The sequence below is a fragment of the Columba livia genome, chromosome 10 (genome assembly GCF_036013475.1).
Source record: "Columba livia isolate bColLiv1 breed racing homer chromosome 10, bColLiv1.pat.W.v2, whole genome shotgun sequence".
In the NCBI taxonomy this organism is placed as follows: Eukaryota; Metazoa; Chordata; class Aves; order Columbiformes; family Columbidae; genus Columba; species Columba livia.
The window spans coordinates 4,613,824-4,636,086 of NC_088611.1; the positions used below are offsets into that span (position 1 = coordinate 4,613,824).

Genomic DNA, 22,263 nt, shown 5'->3' on the forward strand with positions numbered 1-22,263 from the left:
CATAACTCCCAAACCACACTCAATACCAAGCAAAGATTGAGCAACCACTACAGTTCTGTCTCTACCAGTTGTTAAAGAACACTGTAGGCTATTCACTTTGTTTTCTGAAGCACTAACTTAACCACTTGGATAAAAGCAACTAGCAAGCCATAAAAAATAACATGCAGGCTGCTCGGTAGCAGCGTTGTATAATGTTTAATTCACTGACAACGGCAGTGGACCTACAAATAGAATGTGGTGCCAGTCCACAGTCCACAAATCAGTGTATTTATGGTCTGTCCACAGCAAACACATGATAGGCATGTTGGCGTGTAACTAGGGATTCTCCCTCCTAAAAAGTCTGAGAAAAAATAACAAGGCAATCGGTAGTTAAATCGAACTGGACACCAGGACCGATCTAGGCAAATACCCATTCCAGGCTGTTATTCAGAGACCACATTTCAGTGTGTGTACCATCATTACCTCGTGTGATATAAATGAGACACTCCCCCCAAATCCTGATTTACTGAGTTCAGCAAGGCAGAGAAACTGGACAGCAGCACAAAACCTTTTATTCTGCCTTATGAGAGATAAATTAATTTTAAGTCCTTATCTGAATTGCCCCATGCTCATCTAGGACACTTTTGAACATCAATGTTCTGTCAGGATAGATTTTTCTAACTTCCAACAGAAAGACAATGAACATTTCAGCCAAGTTCTTTGGGAAAAGAAGACTGACACACACATAAAATCACACACACGTGCATACACACACTCTCTCACAGTTAAAAATACAATCTCCCACCAACCAGGAGAGGCCTTTAGCACATTGACCACAGTAAGCATTTGACACAGTCTCCCACAGCATCCTCACAGCTAAACTGAGGGAATGCGGCCGGGATGATCGGGTAGTGAGGTGGACTGCGAACTGGCTGAAGAGAAGAAGCCAGAGAGTTGTGGTCAATGGGGCAAAGTCCAGTTGAGGCCTGTATCTAGTGCAGTGCCTCAGGGGTGAGTACTGGGGCCTGTATTATTCAATATATTCATCAATTACTTAGATGAGGGAATAGAGTGTACTATCAGCAAGTTTGCTGATGACACCAAGCAAAAAATACTAAAGCTTTCCAAATCCAAATTGAAGACAACAGAGAAATCCAATTGCAACATATATTGTCCACATAAACTGACTCACCTTGTAGTTCTGATGGGACTCAAAGTTGGACAGTGGGGTGTTGCACGCAGTTGAAAAAGGCATGACCTTCACACCTCTATACACCAGTCCTTTGTCATACAGTTGCTTGAAAACCCACCTGGAAGTAAACAAAGAACATGGAATAGCGTTTGGCATTTCAGATTTGGTAAATCAGCTGCAAAATGGGGTCCTGCTCTAAATGGAGTGCTGTTTTGAATGCCTTTTTTAAACAATCAATCATCAACTAGAGACAATATTTGCAAGTCAAAAGGAAAGAGAAATTGATTACATCTGTATTTCTGGCTGATTCTTAGCTGATTCTACCAGCTTGGTTTTCCCATGCACTGACTGCACAGCACATAGCACTCCAATGAAAAAAATCCATATTGCTGATTAAACTTACTCAAATTTCTTGAATACAAAGACCACCTGAAATTTGAACTACTAACAAAGCTGAAATCAGTCATAAATTAGAGAGAAGACCTATAGCAACACAGCAGCTCACTCATCACATGATCTTAAGCACCTACTACAGCAACCACTGCTAGAGAAGAGAGACAAATACAGGTCAGAGATACCTGAAACCCACCCCAAGTAAATCCTGAGCCTTTTTCACAAGAAGGCACAGCTGACCATGCAAAGCTATTAACTCAGTTTTATGGTCCCACAATTTACATTCATGTTCTCCTTTATTAGCTCATGTCACTCTGGACTCAGTTGCTGTCCTAGATCACAGTCTAACATGGAGCTTTAACTCTGCTTATGAAATCTTCAATACAGTACTTAGATCCTTATGTCTTCTTGAAATAATCAAGACAGCACATAATATTACAATATGACAAATTGAGTCAATGCTCAAGATGAACGGACACTAGAAAAGTTCACATGGCAACTCATCAAATGTCCACGTGACAGACAAAACCTTGTTTCTCTGTATCAGAATATTGCAGAATTTTCTAACGGATCATCAACACTTATCAGCTTATAAGGTCTCACTGACTTGCATGCTTAGCGGTATAGCCTGCATGTTGGCTTCTTTAAAAGTAAAGGCAGAAGAGGGCAAGGCTCAAATAATCATGCCAAATTCAACTAAAAAAATCAGAGTTTCTGCAGAGTCTGGTGATTTCAAATTCCACATCCAAATTGTTCCAACACTGCTGTCTTTAAAAACTTTACTCAGACTGTTTTCAAACCATCCTGATCACTTTTCTGGGTCCCTTTCCAGATAAACAGCTCATTGCTAAGCAACCAACCCCATCCTGGCAAGCAGCACTTTCTGCAGGCTGTCATTTTGTGCTTGAGAATTTGGACCTGCATTTAAGTCAGTGTCTTGCCTTCTGTGTTTTAAGTCCTAACCTTTAAGACAAAACGCAAGCAGATTATTGCACTGATTTCTATCTGCAGCCTGAAACAAGAACATCAAAAGATATACACTGGCTTGTCACAAAAGTCATACAGTGTCCTAATCAAAATAATCATCCTGCAGATCAGACAGCTGGAGAAAATACAGACTGTCCTATGGAGAAGACATGCAGTTCACTCATATTCATCCATGGGCCTCTAGTTAAAGTCCAAAATTTCTTATGAGTGGTCACTAACATAAGAAAAATTAAACAAGCTCTAAAATGGATAAAGGCTAAGAGACCCTCAGCAGCATCAAGTTCTGCCACAGAGGAGCCAAATCCATAAGTATTTCAGATTTGTGCCTTACCCTACACACACAACAGTAACCTTGTTAAAGTCACAAATGTCATCCACAGGCAAGTTGTGGCCGCCTGACCCCTAACTCAAATTCAAAACACAGCAGCGAGTGCAGAGACTGTATCCACTCGAACTTGCATTGCATAAATATACATCAGTCTTTTCTATAAATGATTCATGAATACAGTTTCATCAGTTTTCAGCATATACATTTGAGTTGGCTAATTGCAGAAGTTTTCGTGCAAGTTAAAAAAAATTAAATCTACCATCTCAGAGCATAATTAATGCAGACTGTGACAAGTGACAGCATTTATACTGAAGGTGTTCCACTTGCCTTTCAAAAAGAGTTAAGCAAAATATCTACAGAAAAAAGCTCCACTTTAGCTCTGCTTTCTAAAGAACACTGCCTACTAACAGCATAGAAGAAAAATACTCAGAGAAACACTGAATATTTAATTGAGCTGTAAATATAAGTGCAAACTTTAGGAAAGGTGAACACTAGATGGAGCTGCCAAGTGAAAAACCCAAGCCAGCAGCTCCCTCTTGTGGTAATTCTGCCCTATTGCAAACCAAGTGCTCCCCAGTTGTTCCACGGCTGAACTAAAAGATGGGCCCTCAGACCGCATCATTCTCCAGAGCTCTCATTACAGCTCATGACGACCACTCATTTGTAGTTTAGCAAAACGACTTCTCTCAGAAAACTGTTCCAACATCATAAGTAGAACTGTGATCGAGTCAAGACTGCTGCTTGATGCAAGAGCCCTCGTTATCACTACAAAAAGCTGTTCTTATCTTGAACAACAAGTAATTGGCGTCCGTAACAAGCAAGCTGCTGCGAACAGCTCTTGCGAGACCAGAAATGCAAAGGAGACAACTCCCCGAGAGCTTCCTGCTGGCAGCACTGCCCACCCAACACAAAGCAACCACCACAGATCAAGCTGGCTCAAACACTAAAGATTAATATCATGTTTTCCTTAAAAATTCAGTATTTGGTATTTTAGACTATAACCGATCAAAGTGTTTTAACCCACAAAACGCTGACAATTTGCTGGAAAGATACTCCGGTTTTTAAGGCAAAACTGAAACCGCAGTCTGTTCTGAAGAAGCAAGCTAACAAAACCACAGGGCTCTTAGTGGCAATCAGAAAAAGTTTAATGCGCAGAAGTTAGAAATTAAATCCTGTTGCTGTAAATTCTTCTACATTTCTTCTCAAATGTAAATAAATTTAGTTACATCCTCTTGGCTCTGGCAGCAGCACTTACATACTCCGCTACTGAGGAAAAGCAAAGCTAGGGAAAAGGTGAACTGAAGATGCATATTTCAGCTACTTGTTAACATAGAATCTGGTCCCTAGAGATGCAAGGTAGCTTCAATTTCTAAAAAGCACAACACAAACTGAAAACATATATTTGTTGCTCCAAAAGTGTCAGGAATGTATGATAAAACTGGTTCAAACCCAGTCAGTAACCAAGACTGAGTTATTTTCATAGGCATAATTTCCAAAAAATTGGAATTTTGCTAAAATAATAGTCGATCCAAGTCACATACACACCATGCAAACACTACATGGATATCATAAAACTGCTACAAGGGGAGCTTTTGCTTCCAAAAGATACTGAATCTGTCAACACAATACTCAAAATACCTTTGGCATCTCACACAAAATCCAACACCCCACAGTATCCTCTAGCAGATGCGAAATCAAGATGCCCTCCTCAAACACATCATACATTCACTTCGCATTGATAAAACAGATTTGATCTTAGAGCTTCTCAAGTTCTTCAGTCTATTTCATTGGGGCATTGAGTGATCTCATGTGATCCAGTGATTCTGTTTGCAATGACTCACGGTCTAAGGGTTTTCTAAAGGTCTGAAAGCTCCTAGCTTTCCAGAAAATGAAAGTACCCATTACTGATATTGAAAAAGTATTTTCAGTCTCACATAGAGTACTTTTCCCTCTTTTTATTAAAAAAAACCAAAAATGAACTATGTTACTGACAAAGGCAAAAGTAAGGTGGGCAAAACATTACAACAGCAGGAGCTAGAAGTGTGTTTCAACACATCCATGGTAGTATGGATAACAGAATTATTGCTGTGTGCCCCAGTATCAGTTCATGTCAAGATAAAAAACTTAACAGCCTCTGTAGACTTAAAAAAAAAATCACGCAAACCACACTATGTAAGAAAAAAAGTCCCATCATCTACACAATTGAGCAAACAGACTGCATCCAAACAGCACGGACTCTGAGGAAAAGGTTCTCCTGTGATTCATCAAGAACACTTAAAAGACAAAACGAAATTAAAACAAACAACAAAAACCAAAACAAAACACAAAACCAAAAAACACCAAAACAAACAACACTCCAACACAAATGCATGGGGACAAAAAACACAGGGCAGGAGTCAAAAGAAGCATGAACATACGAAGAACATATTAAGCCCACTAACAAACACAGCCAGCCTGTCTTCAGAACAGCATCTTTGAACGACACCTTCTTGAGAGACAGAAAAAGCATTTGTTCTGTCGCCTGAGAATTTTAAGTGCAGAAGTTTTCAAGTATTATGTTCCACTACCAGTGAAAGCTTTAGAACCCCAGCATATATATCACTCTGCTCCAGATCTACCCTCCAAGCTCTCAGCAAAAGCAAGGGCATTCCCTGATGTAATTCTAGGCTCAGCATGTTAAATGATATCTGAAACTGATACTAGACTTACCCCAATGATCACCCAAAGTGTAATCCTCCTTCAAAATACAGGTAAGGACATAAAACAAGAAGGCTGCAATGGCAAGAAGGTAACAAAAAGGAGCATAGAACACTAAGTGCATAAAACAAACAACAGTATGAGAATAAACGCAGATAGCTAGTAGAAAAATGGACAAAAAAAAAAAAAATCTTACGAACACTATTTCTCTAGAGAATCATTGAAGAGTCACAGAAAACACAAAATGCATAGTTATTCCTATTAAGACCCAGAGATCTGCTGTTCCCAAATCATTTTGGTTTAGGCTGGATAATTCCACAGGCAGAAGAAAACTAAATCAAACCCCAACTTTTACTGCTTCACAGAAAAGGAATAAGCAACATAACAATACAGTTGCTTTGATCTCTACAATAAACCAGTCCTCCTCTCAATGGGGAGTCCCCCTTCACCTTCTCGCTGAGAAGGGCTAAGGCAGCGGGACACAGATATTTAGTGACAAGAGTTCATCTGGAAAATACACAGCATGGAAAAAAAATGTTGCGCCAAAACAAAAGCAAAGCTACACACAGGGAATCAGGCAACTCAAGGCAAATGTTACAGTTTCAGGAGGTACCTACGACCTCTTCAGCTGCAGCCTAGAAATGGTGCGGGGACATCTCAGGGCTGACACCACTATAGAACACACCTGGTAAGGAAGGGGAGGTCTCCTCTTAATAACAACCCTAAAAACTGAGGCTGGAGCAACTGAGATGGGTCCAGTGGAGGGAAGGCAGAAATGGACAAAAAGCCCCATCACCAAAGGGAGCTCCATACTGCATTGCCTCAGCAAACAGAGATGCTTACAGCATGCAGCTATGTTCTCAAACACATGAAGTACCAATTTGTTACCATAACTAGGAATCGTTTTCCTTCTCTCCCCACCCACTATCCAGTGTTATCACAAAAAGACTCAAGAGTATCTTCTTAGGGTACAGCAATAGCTACAGTGAGCTACATGAGCACGTGGTGGTTTCACACTATACACGCAAGCCTTTCAAAAGATACATGCAGCTTTCAACTGTTTTTTAAAAATTTGGACTGCAATTTCTAAATTTAGCCACTGGATGGTGACAGAAACCTGTTTAACTGACCCCAAGCTTTGTGCAAAGCAGGATCCCGGAATTGCAGGTGATCAGAGCAGCAGCTCCGCAGCTCTGACCATTGTCAGCACCTCAGTGCTCTGCCTCAGTGGCCACGGAGAATCTCCTCTGGAGCTGAAAACCTGCAGCTGGCCTGATAGCTACGTGAGAAGCCAGCAGGGAAGACAATTTACTAGTTGGTTTTTGGTTTGTGTTTGTATTTCTTTTTCAATGCTCACACACTTCTTTCGGACCGCTTATAGATTAGTAAGAAGTTTAAGATCGCATCACATCAAACTGCTCTCAGTGTCATCCATCTCATGAGTTGTAAAAAAAAAAAAAAGGCAAGAAAATATTGCTTGTTGTTTCCATGCTAGCTCAAGAACAGTGTTCTCATTGTACTGTTTTCAGTGAAGGACACATTTTCACTGAGATTCAAGCTAGCTGCAGTGTGGATATACAAATTCTACAGAATTAGAACTTAAAAATTCTATTCAACATATCTAAGACCTCAGGAGCTGACTGTCTTCACATAAGAAACCATTGCAGTTTCATCTCTTAATGACACCAACATTCCCCTGAAAAATTCTGCCAGGAAGCCACGATTTTAGCATTGGATGAAATTTTGTTGCAAGTCAAAATTTAGTAGGCTGAAAATTAACTCTATTCTGTCAACCACCATATGGCACGGCACCAAAATGCTTACAAAGCAGTCATTTCCAACACACCCATTACAAAATACGAAAAAGAATGCTCTCTAGCATCCTGAGCTAGTATGGTATCACTGCAAAACAAGACATTAATAAACGACGTATTTGGTGTCTGAGTCCTAAACTAGTTAAAGTCTAAATAATTTGGACAAAATCAGCCACCACTGGAAACAACATTTATCATGACTATTACATTAGGTCACTGAACTCAACATAAACATCATGGATGAAAGCATATTTCACAGAAAGCAACAAATTCTAGTTGAGAGCACTCCAGAACTGCAAGCCTCAGGAAGAGCTAGAGACAAAAAGAAACCCAAACCCTAAACAGGTAGGTTTAGCTGATTAAAAGACTAAAGACAAAGCCCTTCCCTTATTTTAACCACAAAATTCATGGTTACCATGTTCATTACCACTATTATCATCAAAGCGTTTTTTCTGGGCCTAACAGCAGGCCAATATGGTCACCAAGTCAGTCGATGCAGAAATTAATCCACAGTGTCTCTCTGATACTTATCAGGACACTAAAGTTTTTGGTTTTAATTTAAAAAGGAACTTTTATATAACATAGAAGTTTTTTTTAAAAAATACAACAAAATAAAACAAAACACTAGAACATACCATTCAAATGAACACTCCTAATGCACATAAAATGTAATTTCAGTAATACAGGTTTCAATTTTGATGATTGCCTAGGTAACAATCTGATATTTTTACAAAATTGTAGATTATCCTGTCAAAAGCATTACACAATTACAAGAAAATTAAGAAGGAAGCAAAGAGGTAAAAAATTAAGAGGATGTCTGCCTATATACTCCCCGAAAACTAATGCCACAGAGATCTCAGAACCAAAGTTTAAATTTTAGAGTCTGTACCCAAAATAAGCAGAGATCATGATTTCTGATGCCAGGAGAAAGACCAGAAATCTTCTTTCAAAGGGAAGAAAAAGAGGCTTGGGTTGTTGAGAGAGACCCTGCAGCTAGTTCAAGTCAAGTTTTTTTTAAATGGTCCTTGGAAGACGATAGTAAAATAGGATTTAAGTGCCACCAAGTATTTTTGTAACATGTAAAAGAAAGGTTTCCTGTCAGTCTTAGCTTTGCCATCATGCAGGGTTCCTTCAGCTAAGTTAGTTAAACATCTGCTCCCTTCTCACCATCTTTTCAGTGCTCACTGAAAACTCGTTGGCACTGCAGCCCTTTACAAAGGCTTCAGAGATCTCTGGAAATTCTGTCAATCCTTAACCATATTTAACTAACTATACAACTGAAGGTTATCAGAAAAACTAATATTAAAGAACATCAGTAATACTTTAGTATGTATATAATTTGTTTTTCAATGGCTTTTTGTCAGCGCACCTCTGCTAAAACTCTTCCTGCAATTCACCTTGTAAGTCTACCACGTAAAGGACCTAATGTTGACATTTCTTCACCATGTTAGGTCAACTTGACCATCCTTCACCTGTAAGGTCGTTGGGTCTTTTGGAATTCCAACAGTCACTCTGAATACAGTGCCAAAATTCCTGAACTTCACTTAGCTCTGCACCAGCAGTACAAGACACATGTCCAACCACACTGCCAAGAAAAAGATAACAGCAGATTCCCAGCCTCTACATTCAGGCTTGAAAAAGAGCTTTAGAGCTAAACACAGTTTGGGCAGTTTGCACATTTGCAGCTGACAGTGTGAAGAACATCAAGAATTTAGAGATATAGTGTAATTTCCTAAACCAAGCACGGAACACAACAGTAGATCTCCAGAATCGCTTGTAAGCTGACATGCAGCAGCAAGACTTCAGGGCTCCATGTAAAGCACAACTATTGTACGTTATTTCGAAAAACTCCGCTATCCTGAAGAAAAAGGTAGGTCCGTTAATTCCCTCACTTTGACATCAAGAGCTTTCACATCACCTTAATTACTTTACCCATTGTTTTTCCAAATCTGGCATATTTTGGAACAGTTCTAGTGATGTATGAACCAATACATCTTTACAATCATTGAAGCCTTCTTACCAGGGCAAATTCATAAAGCGTACATACAATGTATGAAGTTAACTCACCACACAGACTCCATGAACTCAGGATAAAGAGTTTTATAGTCATTTTCAAAATCAATCCAGCGTCCTAATCTGGTAACACTAGACTGTTAAGAAAAACACACAAGTTGAAAGACAACATTAAAGATCATGACACATTTCCAACATTTATTCTGTACAACAGCTTGATTTTTAAGTGCGGTGTTTGTCCCGTACCCATGAAACACATCTGCGAAGTATCTTAGTCTGAAAATAGTTCATAGGAGTATATTTAAACAGACAAAAACAAGGAAAGAACGAAACCGGGAACATAACTGCTTAGAACCGAGGTCACACAACACGCAAACGTGTTCAACGCTACTAAACAGAAATGGTGGATCTTTTGGATCATTCATCCCATAGAAGTGGTGGATCACTCAAGGTTCAAATGCCTGAAAACTGCTTTCGATTACAGCAGCCTTGCTTCTATTTTTAAAACTACTCATTGCAGAGACAGTCAAAACCCAGAACACAGTCTATCAGCTTTCAGTTACATTGAAAACATGATGTAATTTGAAGACAAAGAAATGCTCAAAGAATCTGATATGTCACAAGAAGGTATCAAAACTATTTCAGGGACAACTGCTTTCTTTGAGTTCCCAAAGCTACGGCAGGGCTGCCAAAGACCACAAGACTGACAGGTGTTAGTCCCTGTCTCACAACAGATTATGGTCGCGGCTGTTGGCACGGAATATGAAAACCACTGAGTAACAAGCTAGCTACGGGATTCGCTTGGACCAGTGACACTCACTCAACTCACAGCTACAGGAACCCTTGGCTCTGCAAATAACCAAGCCCACAGACACCTGTCCTGATCCTGTTACACACAGAGCACACTGAATGTCAAACCAGTAAAGTGAAAACAAAGCAAATGAATTCTAAGAAAGAGATAACTAGTTCAATGTAGCTATTAGATGTTCAATGTATTTAGTTTGACACTTTGAGCTCCAGGCTACCACTAAGTAACTTTATCTTGACACCACCCCAGGCTCCCTGTTCTGAACCACAATGTTGTTCTTTGTGTTCCCCTTTCAGGATCACCAGTGAGAAACATGGTAGCTGAAGACATGAGATTTATGTATGAAATCAAACAGACAGAAGGATGAAGTTTCCCCTAGCTGAAAGACTTCTGCACACATACTATAAGAAATGTTCAGCAGAATATGCACCAAGTCTTTACTTACCTGCCATTCCTTCGAGTATCTCATCACAATTCCTCTGCATTGGTTGTTGTATTCTTTAATTCCCATCTTCGCCACGTCCTCTGGCCCTTTAATGCCTAAGGTTTTGTCAATCTCATATTCCTGGGAGCATTGAAATCAATCAGACAAAAAACAAAGACTGTCATCAAAACCTTTCAGGATTTCTCTGGATAATTTACTTATGTTCTATGCAGTATAATGAGGCTAAAGTGCACGCTTTATTCTTTCGCTATTTTATGATTATCACACCTGAACTAAGCAGATATTTCAAAGGAAAATCCTGGTATGATTTTTCTTTACTACCAAAATAAAAAAAACCAAACTCTGAAATACATACCAAATAAATCCATGTTTATAGTAATGAACAGTGTGCCTGGAGAATGGCAGGTGACCTGTAGGAAGCACCTGAATCACCATACACACAAAAGCCAGAGCAGCACACCGGACAAAGAACTTCCATTTCTCTTTTAGCAACAAAGCCAGGCATGAGAGCAATACAAACGTGATTGATAAGCAAGGAGCAGCATCTGTAGGCAGATTTATTATACATACCACAGGTAAACCATGGCAATCCCAGCCAAATCTTCTGTCAACATGAAAACCACTCTGATGAGCAAATCTGGTTACTATGTCTTTAATGGTTCCTGCAAGAATATGGCCATAGTGTGGAAGCCCAGTAGCAAATGGAGGGCCATCATAGAAGTTAAACCTACAACACAAGACAACATTCTTAATAAAATCAAAACCTGCGTAACAAATATTCAAACAGGTGTATCTGTGTGCTTATGATTCCTATGTCTTACTAGGACAACATCAATTTCTTCCTCTTCTACTATCAGTCAGCACAGGTGTCAAGTTGGCAGGGGACATTTCAACTCCTTCAGTTCCTACTGATAGTCAGTTCTGCCAAGATCACTACTCAAAATGCCAGCATGTCACTCCACAGCTGGCAGACATAGGAAGGAGTTGTCCTGCTTACCTGCAGATTTCTTTTATAAACCCACCAAGTAGGAAATTACACGTTTATTACTAGTGTTTGTACACTTTTGATTCTTCACAAAGAGAAATATAAATGGTAACTGACACTAACAGCAACATTACCCAAGACTGTTCACTGGAAAGGCAGCAGCTGTTGTTAACAGGACTGGGGGGCAGCCAGGGGTGGAAATAATTACAGCTAAGCCAGCCTTGCATTGTCACACACAGCTGCTACAGCTTCTAGCACATTCTTACCTAGGTCTACTCTTTGATTGCTTTAGGCACTCCTGGAAACAATTGAGATTTTTCCAGAGCTCCAGTATCTTCTCTTCCTCATTTGGAAAAGTTATGTTTTCTGGAACTTGCTGAACCATTCTTTCCCAGCAACGATGAAGCAGAGAAAAGAAAATACATATTGAGTAGAATCGAAAACAAAAACCAAAAAACAACATTACTTCACAAATACAGTTTGTCTTACACATCCATAGCACCAAACCACATGTCAGTTTTTCAAAGAGCTTGATTCAGATCACAGAAGCAAGCACTATATTCTAAAAATAAGAAAAAAAAAAAGCCTACTAACTTAGACAGATTAGCACCAAAATTTTATAACAGGAAAAAGATTCTCCATTCACTCAACTATGGTCATTAATTTTTATTATTATTTTGGTTTTGTTTCCTATAGAAAACAGTCAAAGTGTTAATTTTTTGTTTGTTACAAGTTTGGGTTGTTGATTTGGGGATTTTTGTTAGGGAAAGTTTCCAAATTCAAACTGACCTTCCAGCATCACTTTGTGAACTACCGAGAGTTAGTTTAAATGTAGGAAATACAACTAGTGAGGAAGAGACTCCTTTGTACATCTATTCCCACCATTTAAAGGTTTAAAATGGCATTTTTCCATCTAGCTAGGCCACCATTCTCAGATGCTCCTAAAAGTAGCTAAGCTTCAAATAGCATAGCTGAAACACTCTAATGAAAGATGAACATGTGGGGAAGAATTTGAACAAACAGATGAAGAAAAAGCTCAAAGACCCCAGGTGTGTATCTTTAAAAGCTCTAACTTCCAGAGTACTGGAAACTACTAGTCTCTTTATTCTTTTTCTTCTTCAGTTTTACAAGTATGTCAGAACTAAGCTATGCAGGGCTACTTCTTGCTGGCTGTTTCCTGAAGGTCTTTTTTTATTTGGTGGGCTTTGGCCAGAGAACCCAATATCATTCTCCAGTTTGGGGTAAGTCAACTAAAATCACTACAAGCAAAATTACGCACAAACTTTCTTCACAACAGATGGAAAAGAATTCTCAGCATCATTAGAAACACACAACACAGCTGTCTTGTGGTCCAGACTTGCTACAAGATCCAAAGGGATCAAATTTCAACAAAATGCTACAGCAAGCACTAAGCAAAAGCTCTGTGGAATACAGATATTTAAGACAGGAGTTCCATAACAGAAAAAAAATTGTTATGAAGGTTATAATAAATAACTGCAAAGAAAAAGGCTCTTCCACATCTAAGTTAAGTGCTAAGGAGCAGCAGCACTTACATCAGAGCAAGCTGAGCTCTGTTAGCCTTGAGTTTTGCTTAGCACTGTACAACTACAAACAATGGCACGAGGACTGCATCTTTCGATTTACTCAGGTTTGTCAAACAGCAACCATAAGCAAACAACAAATGCAAATGCATTCAGACAATACTTTAAGTTACAGCTGACATGCTGCTTGGTAGCATTAAAATTCCAAAACATTTACTAAAACGAAACCCAGAACACCGCAGAGCTTGCTGGCTCAGTGCTCTAACCCACGTGAAAAAAAATGCCCCAAAATGAAACCTACAGACAAATTTTACTATCCATGCTTTTTGTATGACAGATAATTCTCCCCACTAATACACACAAATTATCAAAAAAGACAAAAGATACACTGAGAAACCCACAACCTGGTACACAGGTGACACAGCAGCTGGAGGGGAAATAATGAGCTGACAAGGAACACACAGACATGGCCTGGATGTATTCTTCCAAAGGTAAGAACTAGTCTTAGCACAGTAAGTTACAGTACATGCAACCTGTACATGAGTTTTCATAATAGTATCTCAAAGCACTGAACAAAGCACTAATTAGGCCAAGTCATTTCTCAGTAATTCAATCACAGCCCCAAGATCACAGTGCCGGAGACAATGCAGACAACTAATAGAAGAATTCAACCTTAAATCTTATTTCCTACAAGCCAGCTGACTTGAGAAGAGGACTAAGGATCTGCACACTTTGTTTACATCAAGATCAGCATTCACAATAACAGCAAAGGTTTTGGCAACTGGCTCAGCTGTCAAGTCCCTATAATCTACTAAATTGAAGATGGGTTGACGGTTTGGTCTGTAACTGCGACCGGGCTATGGAAGCTGCTCACGTATCACAGGCTCCATGCGTAAATCACAGTAGCACTTTTGGCCCATTTCCACCAGCTGAAGCACTGGATGCACAAACCAGTGTCCAGTAACCACTGGGCACAAATTCATACACAGTCTTATCAATGCCACAGAATAAGTTTATTATGTCAGAATTAGGAAAATATTACTGAAGAGAACTAACAGTCACTACAGGTCAGTTTTTTTAAGTTATAAAGAATTTTAAAGCGATTGACTTAAAAGACAAACCATATTTAAAAATCCAACTATGGCTCAACATCAGCTAAGCAAAAAAGAAAAGCATAATCAGCTTTCAGGAAAAGCATAATCAGCTTATAGGCAGAGAGATGAATAATTTTCTATATGGACAGAAAAAAGTTCATTACTACAAGTAATCTAGTTATTTTAAATCAGAAAAAAAAAATCAAGGATAACTCATTACTTTGAATGCAAACTGAGTGAAAACATCACAAATGACAGCACAGAAATTATTACACAAATGCATCTAACAAAACAACACTTTTGGACAGCACACCACATTTACATACAGATTAGTAAATAGGAAGGGGGTTTGTTTACTTGTTTCTCTATTCATTTTCTGCTGACAAAAAATGTCAAAGTTTAAGACAATGCATCACTGAGGAACTTTAAGTACACTCACTTTTTCTAAAGTATAATAACATTCAATAGGAAAGGTGTCAAAAGTTCGTAGATTGTACTCCAGCAGTCTCAAACTTATGCTGAGCTTCTTATCTAGAAGAAAAAAAAATTAGAAAGCATTAAAACCATAAGAGCAAGTTAGCATGTATTTTTTTAAGGTTTTTTTTTTAAATCAATAATTAATTTTTAAAAGAAAAATTCCATAAAAACACCACTATGAATGAAGAGAACCAGTATTTCAGAAATTTGTTGCACTTTACATACATCACATACAGATGATGAAAACAAAGTGTATTTCAAGATATTACTCATTTTGTTGACCGAGAAACTGAAAATATTGAGAACCAGCATGAACTAGAAGTGCACAAAAAATCTCCTAATTTCAAGGGGTATAAGATCCATCTCTCATCCTTGTTCCCGTCAACTTCTCCCACAAGCTATCCCATATAAGAGACCTGTGCACAAACTTCCCTCCAGAGACGAGGAGGACCCTCCTTTCCCCATCTACAGACACCTTCTCCAAAATTAAACAACATGCTGTTTTACCCACATACAGAACTAGACTCCCCATTTCTCCCCTTTTAGTTACCGAGCTTTAAGGAAAGGCAGTTTCTGGGGTAACAATATTCTAACCAACCATCTGATAATCAATAGCATCAGTTTCTAGAACAGATGGAAACAATTAAGCTTAAAATAAAAGGATGGATGGGAACAGAATGCTAAGCTACAGAACAAGCGTTGCTTCAGAAAAAAAAATCGATGGTAATGCCTTATGCAGGGGAAAAAACTGCAATAATAATCAGACCTGAGAGCTGGTGGGAAAAAAAATCATGCATGTCTATCTTTAAAATCTCTTTTTAAGCTGAACAATCTCATCCAACTTTAACTAGCACTTCATATAAACCACCAAATAGTTGGAAATGCAAGAAGAAACTCAGTAAAATAACAAAAAAAATGGCAATCAGTTTTCTTCTTCAAAAAGACAAAGTTGCCACCCTCACGGCCAGTCTCCCTGACACTGCAATTTATAAGCGTAATTACATCCGGAAAAAAATTAAAAACATGGTTTTCTTCACAAAAGTTTGGGGGTTGATGGCAATATAGAAAACCTATATGTACACCTTCTTCATAACAGACTGATAATGGTCCAATTATTCTACTGTACTATTTGATAGGTCACAAAACTGATGAGATCGACTTTTCTTATTGAAAATATGCCCCAAACTGAGTAGATCAGAAAACTAAACTGGGAAACAAGGAAGTGATCTTTTTTAATTTCCAAACAGGTGAATTAAGTCTTCTTAAGCTGAGCCTGACACTTGAGGATGGGTTTGGGAAAGTGTATTAAGATTAATTCATCTCATCACTCAACACAAAACACTGTATGAGATGGACTAAAGCCCATCTGTCCCCCAGCAAGGAGTGTTCCTTTTTATGCTGAAAATCCAATTAAAATATTGTTAAAAAAAGCAAGCAGACTAATAAATTAATACTATGTTTAAACACAAATACATTTTGTACTATGCAAGAACTCAGTTTTACCCTGTATCTTATGTCTTATGCAAATTTCTCCGTTGTCTTCATATTACCTTGATTAAAAGCATAAAATTTGTCATTGTGCAAACATAAAAATATAGGTTGTTTTAAAATACTTTGAACTATGTATTTAAAAAAAAAAAAATCAGAAACTAGTGTCAGTTGAGTCAGCAAATGCTGCTGTTCCGTGCCAACCAAATTCTGCTGTTTCCTGACAGTCGCTTCCTAAGCATGACACCAACAAACTGAAAAAATGTGCTTTCTTCAGTCTCCAGAAGGCTCCCAGGGGGCAAGGGGGCCAAAGGTACCAAAAACAAAAATATCAAAACCATCACAGCTACACTAATCAAAAGTGCAGCCTCTTCAAAAATTTCCCCTCTTTTGAACGGATGCTGATGTGGAATGCTTAAGATATATTACACATTGCAAGGCATCTTAGGTTCTTCATTCAAATAATTAACAAAATTAAGCCATAAGTAACAAACTCTGCAAAAAGGAAATTGGTTACCCTTTATTAAGCACCTGTTTTAAGTAATCACTAAGTTCCAGAAAAATCAAAGAATCTGTGCAGCACACAGGGAAGTAAAATATCTTACACATAATGACAATGTTACAGAATCCCAGAATGTCAGGGGTTGGAAGGGCCCTGTAAAGCTCATCCAGTGCAATCCCCCCATGGAGCAGGAACACCCAGATGAGGTTACACAGGAAGGTGTCCAGGCGGGTTGGAATGTCTGCACAGAAGGAGACTCCACAACCTCCCTGGGCAGCCTGGGCCAGGCTCTGCCACCCTCACCGGGAACAAGTTTCTTCTCATCTTTAAGTGGAACCTTTTGTGTTCCAGTTTGAACCCATTACCCCTTGTCTTACCACTGGTTATCACCGAGAAAACCCTGGCTCCATCCTCGCGACACTCCCTCTTTATGTATTTATAAACACTAATTTATGTTTATTTTAATATTAATTTATATTTATAAAGAATAATGAGGTCACCCCTCAGTCTTCTCCAAACTAAAGAGACCCAGCTCCCTCAGCCGTTCTTGTTACACATACAGAACAAGGTGCAAGTAACGTCAAAACCCAGTGGTGGAGCAGCCCGAGCCCGGTCCCTTCCCCGCCAAGGCGCTTCAGAGCTCCGGGCGGTGACAGGAGAGGCACCGGCCGCGCCACAAACCGCGAGACCGTCACGAGCACCAGCGGGACAGGCACCCGGTGTGCGAGCCGCCAGTTTTCTGTCACACCCTGTCACACTCCACGAAGCGCCCCGGAAACCCCGCAACGCCCCCGAGGCCCCGACGCCAGCCCTCCCTCAAGCCTCTGAGCGCTCCCCAGCCGGCGTGGGGAGGAAAGGGCCGCGGGGTGCCGGGACGGCCGGACCCCTGCACCGCTCACCTCAGCACCGCCCGGCCCGCAATGATGCAATCGCGGGAAAGCATGACAGGAAACACCGGCGGGCACACCCGGCAGCGGCAGCCAATGGGCGCGCGGCACACTTAGGATGCAATAAGGCGGCCTCCCATTGGACACGCCGCTCTCCTGGAAATTCTAGATCACGGCGGCGCGGAGCGGAGCGGGAAACCCTTCCCGCCCCCCCTATCCTGAGCCTTCTCATTGGCCAGGACGGGGCGGGGGCGGGCCCGATTCTCCCGCCGTAAGAAGGGCGGGGCTCACGGGCCGTGTGTGAGCGGGGGGGTGCGCCCTGCGCTACGTGCCTGTCACAAACCGACCCAGCTCTGCTGAATGCCCAGTGTCTGCCGCCGGGAATCATCAGATCTGTGTGACGCAGGTTCCAACAGAGCAGCTGGGGCTGCTGGGTGCCTCGCCTATCCGTGCGCATCAGCGTGGGCTCAGCACAGGAGGGGCTGCGGCAGTCAGCGCTCTGTCAGGCTATGGAAAAAAAAATGAAGAGCAACATTTCAGGGAAAGATTGTTTTATCTTTAAGCTGCACGTGTGACTGGGTGTCCCCAACATTTCTTCTCCCCTCCTTTTTGGGGGCTCAGACTCACGGACAAGCTCCTGCTGTATGACAGCCAACTTGCAGTGACTGAACGTCTCTGTACCCCCAACCCATGACAGACCTCAGGTGCCATATGCTAATCTCAGCCTGACTGAAGTGTGGTTTTTAGCACCAACATAAGGCAAGGTACATATTGTAGTTTCCAATGCAAGACGTTTGATCAAGTGCCTTTTGGCTAATTTACAGACCAGATGGGTGTGCCTGGCTAAAGAAATTGTACTATAAGGTAATCTCTTCCATGACCTGTAAGGTCGTTGGGTCTTTTGGAATTCCAACAGTCACTCTGAATACAGTGCCAAAATTCCTGAACTTCACTTAGCTCTGCACCAGCAGTACAAGACAGATGTCCAACCACACTGCCAAGAAAAAGATAACAGCAGATTCCCAGCCTCTACATTCAGGCTTGAAAAAGAGCTTTAGAGCTAAACACAGTTTGGGTAGTTTGCACATTTGCAGCTGACAGTGTGAAGAACATCAAGAATTTAGAGATATAGTGTAATTTCCTAAACCAAGCAAGGAACACAACAGTAGATCTCCAGAATCGCTTGTAAGCTGACATGCAGCAGCAAGACTTCAGGGCTCCATGTAAAGCACTACTATTGTACGTTATTTCGAAAAACTCCGCTATCCTGAAGAAAAAGGTAGGTCCGTTAATTCCCTCACTTTGACATCAAGAGCTTTCACATCACCTTAATGACTTTACCCATTGTTTTTCCAAATCTGGCATATTTTGGAACAGTTCTAGTGATGTATGAACCAATACATCTTTACAATCATTGAAGCCTTCTTACCAGGGCAAATTCATAAAGCGTACATACAATGTATTAAGTTAACTCACCACACTGACTCCATGAACTCAGGATAAAGAGTTTTATAGTCATTTTCAAAATCAATCCAGCGTCCTAATCTGGTAACACTAGACTGTTAAGAAAAACACACAAGTTGAAAGACAACATTAAAGATCATGACACGTTTCCAACGTTTATTCTGTACAACAGCTTGATTTTTAAGTGCGGTGTTTGTCCCGTACCCATGAAACACATCTGCCAAGTATCTTAGTCTGAAAATAGTTCATAGGAGTATATTTAAACAGACAAAAACAAGGAAAGAACAAAACCGGGAACATAACTGCTTAGAACCGAGGTCACACAACACGCAAACGTGTTCAACGCTACTAAACAGAAATGGTGGATCTTTTGGATCATTCATCACACTCAAGGTTCAAATGCCTGAAAACTGCTTTCGATTACAGCAGCCTTGCTTCTATTTTTAAAACTACTCATTGCAGAGACAGTCAAAACCCAGCACACAGTCTATCAGCTTTCAGTTACATTGAAAACATGATGTAATTTGAAGACAAAGAAATGCTCAAAGAATCTGATATGTCACAAGAAGGTATCAAAACTATTTCAGGGACAACTGCTTTCTTTGAGTTCCCAAAGCTACGGCAGGGCTGTCAAAGACCACAAGACTGACAGGTGTTAGTCCCTGTCTCACAACAGATTATGGTCGCGGCTGCTGGCACGGAATATGAAAACCACTGAGTAACAAGCTAGCTACGGGATTCGCTTGGACGAGTGACACTCACTCAACTCACAGCTACAGGAACCCTTGGCTCTGCAAATAACCAAGCCCACAGACACCTGTCCTGATCCTGTTACACACAGAGCACACTGAATGTCAAACCAGCAAACTAGGGGGAAAAAAATCCTTTGGCCTAGGAAGACTTTGTGCCACAAAGGCTGAAAAATGTGCTCTGTTCTTCCATTCTTCCATCAGTGCTCCCTATTGAGTGCTGCCACTATAATACAGGGGCACAGCCAGGAAAGCACCTGGGCCACTCCTCAGCTCCAGAAAGCCATAGAAGAGTCATCACTCCACAGATTTATCAGACTGATAGCAAATACAAAGTACCAGCATAAATAAGTACTTTATTCTGGCCACACTGCTAAGGACAAAAATAAGAAGCATCAAGTTCTATGCATAGGATGGATACTATTCAGATCTAGAAAAAAAAAAAAAAATCTATGAATCTCTTAAGAAAATATCTAACCCACCTACCCGAACAGCTCTCCAACCTCACGAGTCTGCACAGAACAATGATCTCCCTATCACTATATTCTGTGCTTCACCTGTAACTCCTGACTAGGGCCGTTCAAGTTTAGATCAATATTATCTTGAAAGACTGAGGCTTTACCCACACCTATTCTGACACAAAACCAGATGCTAGGACTTCTGCTGTTCCAGAAATACAAGACATAGTCCTACTCTCTGGCAATGAAAAGAGTGAGAAGTGGGTGGGCAGAAAAGCAGGGAGGTTAATGTGCATTTCCTTTAGTGGTTCCATTTGAAAACCAAAGTCAGACCTTAATTTGAATTTTCTACACAGCAAAAGACACTAAGAAAGATATAACTAGTTCAATGTATCTATTAGATGTTCAATGTACTTAGTTTGACACTTTGAGCTCCAGGCTACCACTAAGTAACTTTCTCTTGACACCACCCCAGGCTCCCTGTTCTGAACCACAATGTTGTTCTTTTTGTTCCCCTTTCAGGATCACCAGCGAGAAACATGGTAGCTGAAGACATGAGATTTATGTATGAAATCAAACAGACAGAAGGATGAAGTTTCCCCTATGCAGACATAAATATTACCTTCAGGAAGCCCTGAACTTAATTTACCAGTGGCTTTTGTTAATTTAGTTTGAACATTTTTCCCCAAGTCATGTAGGCTTACCTGAAAAAAATCCTGAACAAGTTCAGACCACTTCATGAGCTACATTTTTATACACACAACTTTGTCAAATCTTTAAAGGACTGCAGCCTCCCCTTGCTCTCACATTCCTTCAGCTTACAGAGATTGCATTTTTTTCAAACAACTCCAGTGCCAACTCTGTCAATTTTGGACTTAGTTTGTAAAACACACAGGTGATAAGGCCAGTTGACTTTAAAATGGGATACCATATAATTTCTGAATTTAAAATAAAAACTGCTTAAAAATAGGTACTCTTAAGCAATGAAATACAAATAAATGTTGGCAATTTGTTGTTGACAATGTTCACTCTGCAGTTACCACACATCCAGGTTTTCACCTCGTTCCCCTCTGTATATTTTGTACTTCTTTGCCCTTCACTAGTAAATACTAATAACTGTTATCTACATGAATGTCTACTGTCCTTATTCATGCACAGCCTTTAATTGAAACCATTTAGGCCACAACACTGAGCTTGTTTGTCATAAACAACTTGACCATACAGAAGGGGCATACAGGGAAGCCACTGTCAATAGTGCAGTAGTTACAGTCAAAAAAATACAGATTTGAAAACTAGGGGAAATTTGTAGCACAGGGACCACGGCCCAGCACAAATAACTGGGACAGTCCCCAAACTGTAAGAATGAATGTCTCTGCTCTCATTTTTCACAAAACAGTGTTTAAAAAACACCAATTTATCTGGAAAGGTTAAAGGGAAGAAACAAAAGCCCAGAAAGCCTCAAAAGGGGGCTCCCTTCCTTTGCCCCCCCTCCCCGCCAGCTGAACGCCAGCACACCCCCCCGGGCCTGGCTCCTCCCTCCGGTACAGGCCGTGCTGCCCGCCCCACCCCGCGCCTCCATGGCCGAGCCGTCGGTACTGTTGCCGGTTAAGCAATGGACCCTGTCCGCCGCTGGAGCGGGGCAGACCGGGGGAAACCCCACCGGTGCGTGTCCTCCCCCACGCCGAGGCCTGAGCCGGCCCGCCGGGCCCCTTCGCGCCCTCACGGCTGTGGAGGCCTCGCCTCCCCGCGCGCTGAGCGGGAAAGGCCCCTTCACCTCTCGCTCAGCCACGGGCACCATTTTGTGAGCGGGTAGATCACCGCTCCCCGGGCGTGACGCCGGCCCTAGTCAGGAGTTACAGGCGAAGCACAGAGCGCCGCGGCTCGCAGCGTTTGGTCATTGCCCCCAGACCGCTCAGGACGCCCCTTTGCCCCCTCACCCTCACTGGGCACCAGCTCACACCG

The 22,263-nt window shown here is 40.9% G+C and overlaps 1 protein-coding gene and 1 non-coding gene across 7 annotated transcripts in view; both read right to left on the bottom strand.

Annotated features, from left to right (window-relative positions):
* The window catches only part of IARS1 (isoleucyl-tRNA synthetase 1), a 107,458-nt gene extending 85,195 nt beyond the window's left edge, over positions 1-22,263 (bottom strand). Inside the window, exons 1-9 of one of the 6 annotated variants that reach the window (XM_065074495.1) lie at positions 22,239-22,263; positions 19,107-19,189; positions 17,963-18,137; positions 14,716-14,807; positions 11,908-12,027; positions 11,227-11,383; positions 10,657-10,776; positions 9,458-9,540; positions 1,172-1,289 (exon numbers count right to left, since the gene is read on the bottom strand). In XM_065074495.1, coding sequence (XP_064930567.1) covers positions 1,172-1,289; positions 9,458-9,540; positions 10,657-10,776; positions 11,227-11,383; positions 11,908-12,026 — 597 coding nt within the window. In that variant the 5' untranslated portion in view covers position 12,027; positions 14,716-14,807; positions 17,963-18,137; positions 19,107-19,189; positions 22,239-22,263. Of the gene's footprint in view, positions 1-1,171; positions 1,290-9,457; positions 9,541-10,656; positions 10,777-11,226; positions 11,384-11,907; positions 12,028-14,715; positions 14,808-16,256; positions 16,299-17,303; positions 17,808-17,962; positions 18,138-19,106; positions 19,190-22,238 lie in introns of those variants that run through there. The other 5 variants (XM_065074496.1, XM_005508883.3, XM_065074497.1 and 2 more) reach the window with 5 other exon arrangements.
* LOC135580486 (small nucleolar RNA SNORA84) lies at positions 14,021-14,155 on the bottom strand. Its single transcript, XR_010475204.1, has one exon. It is a non-coding gene; the product is annotated as a small nucleolar RNA SNORA84 (small nucleolar RNA).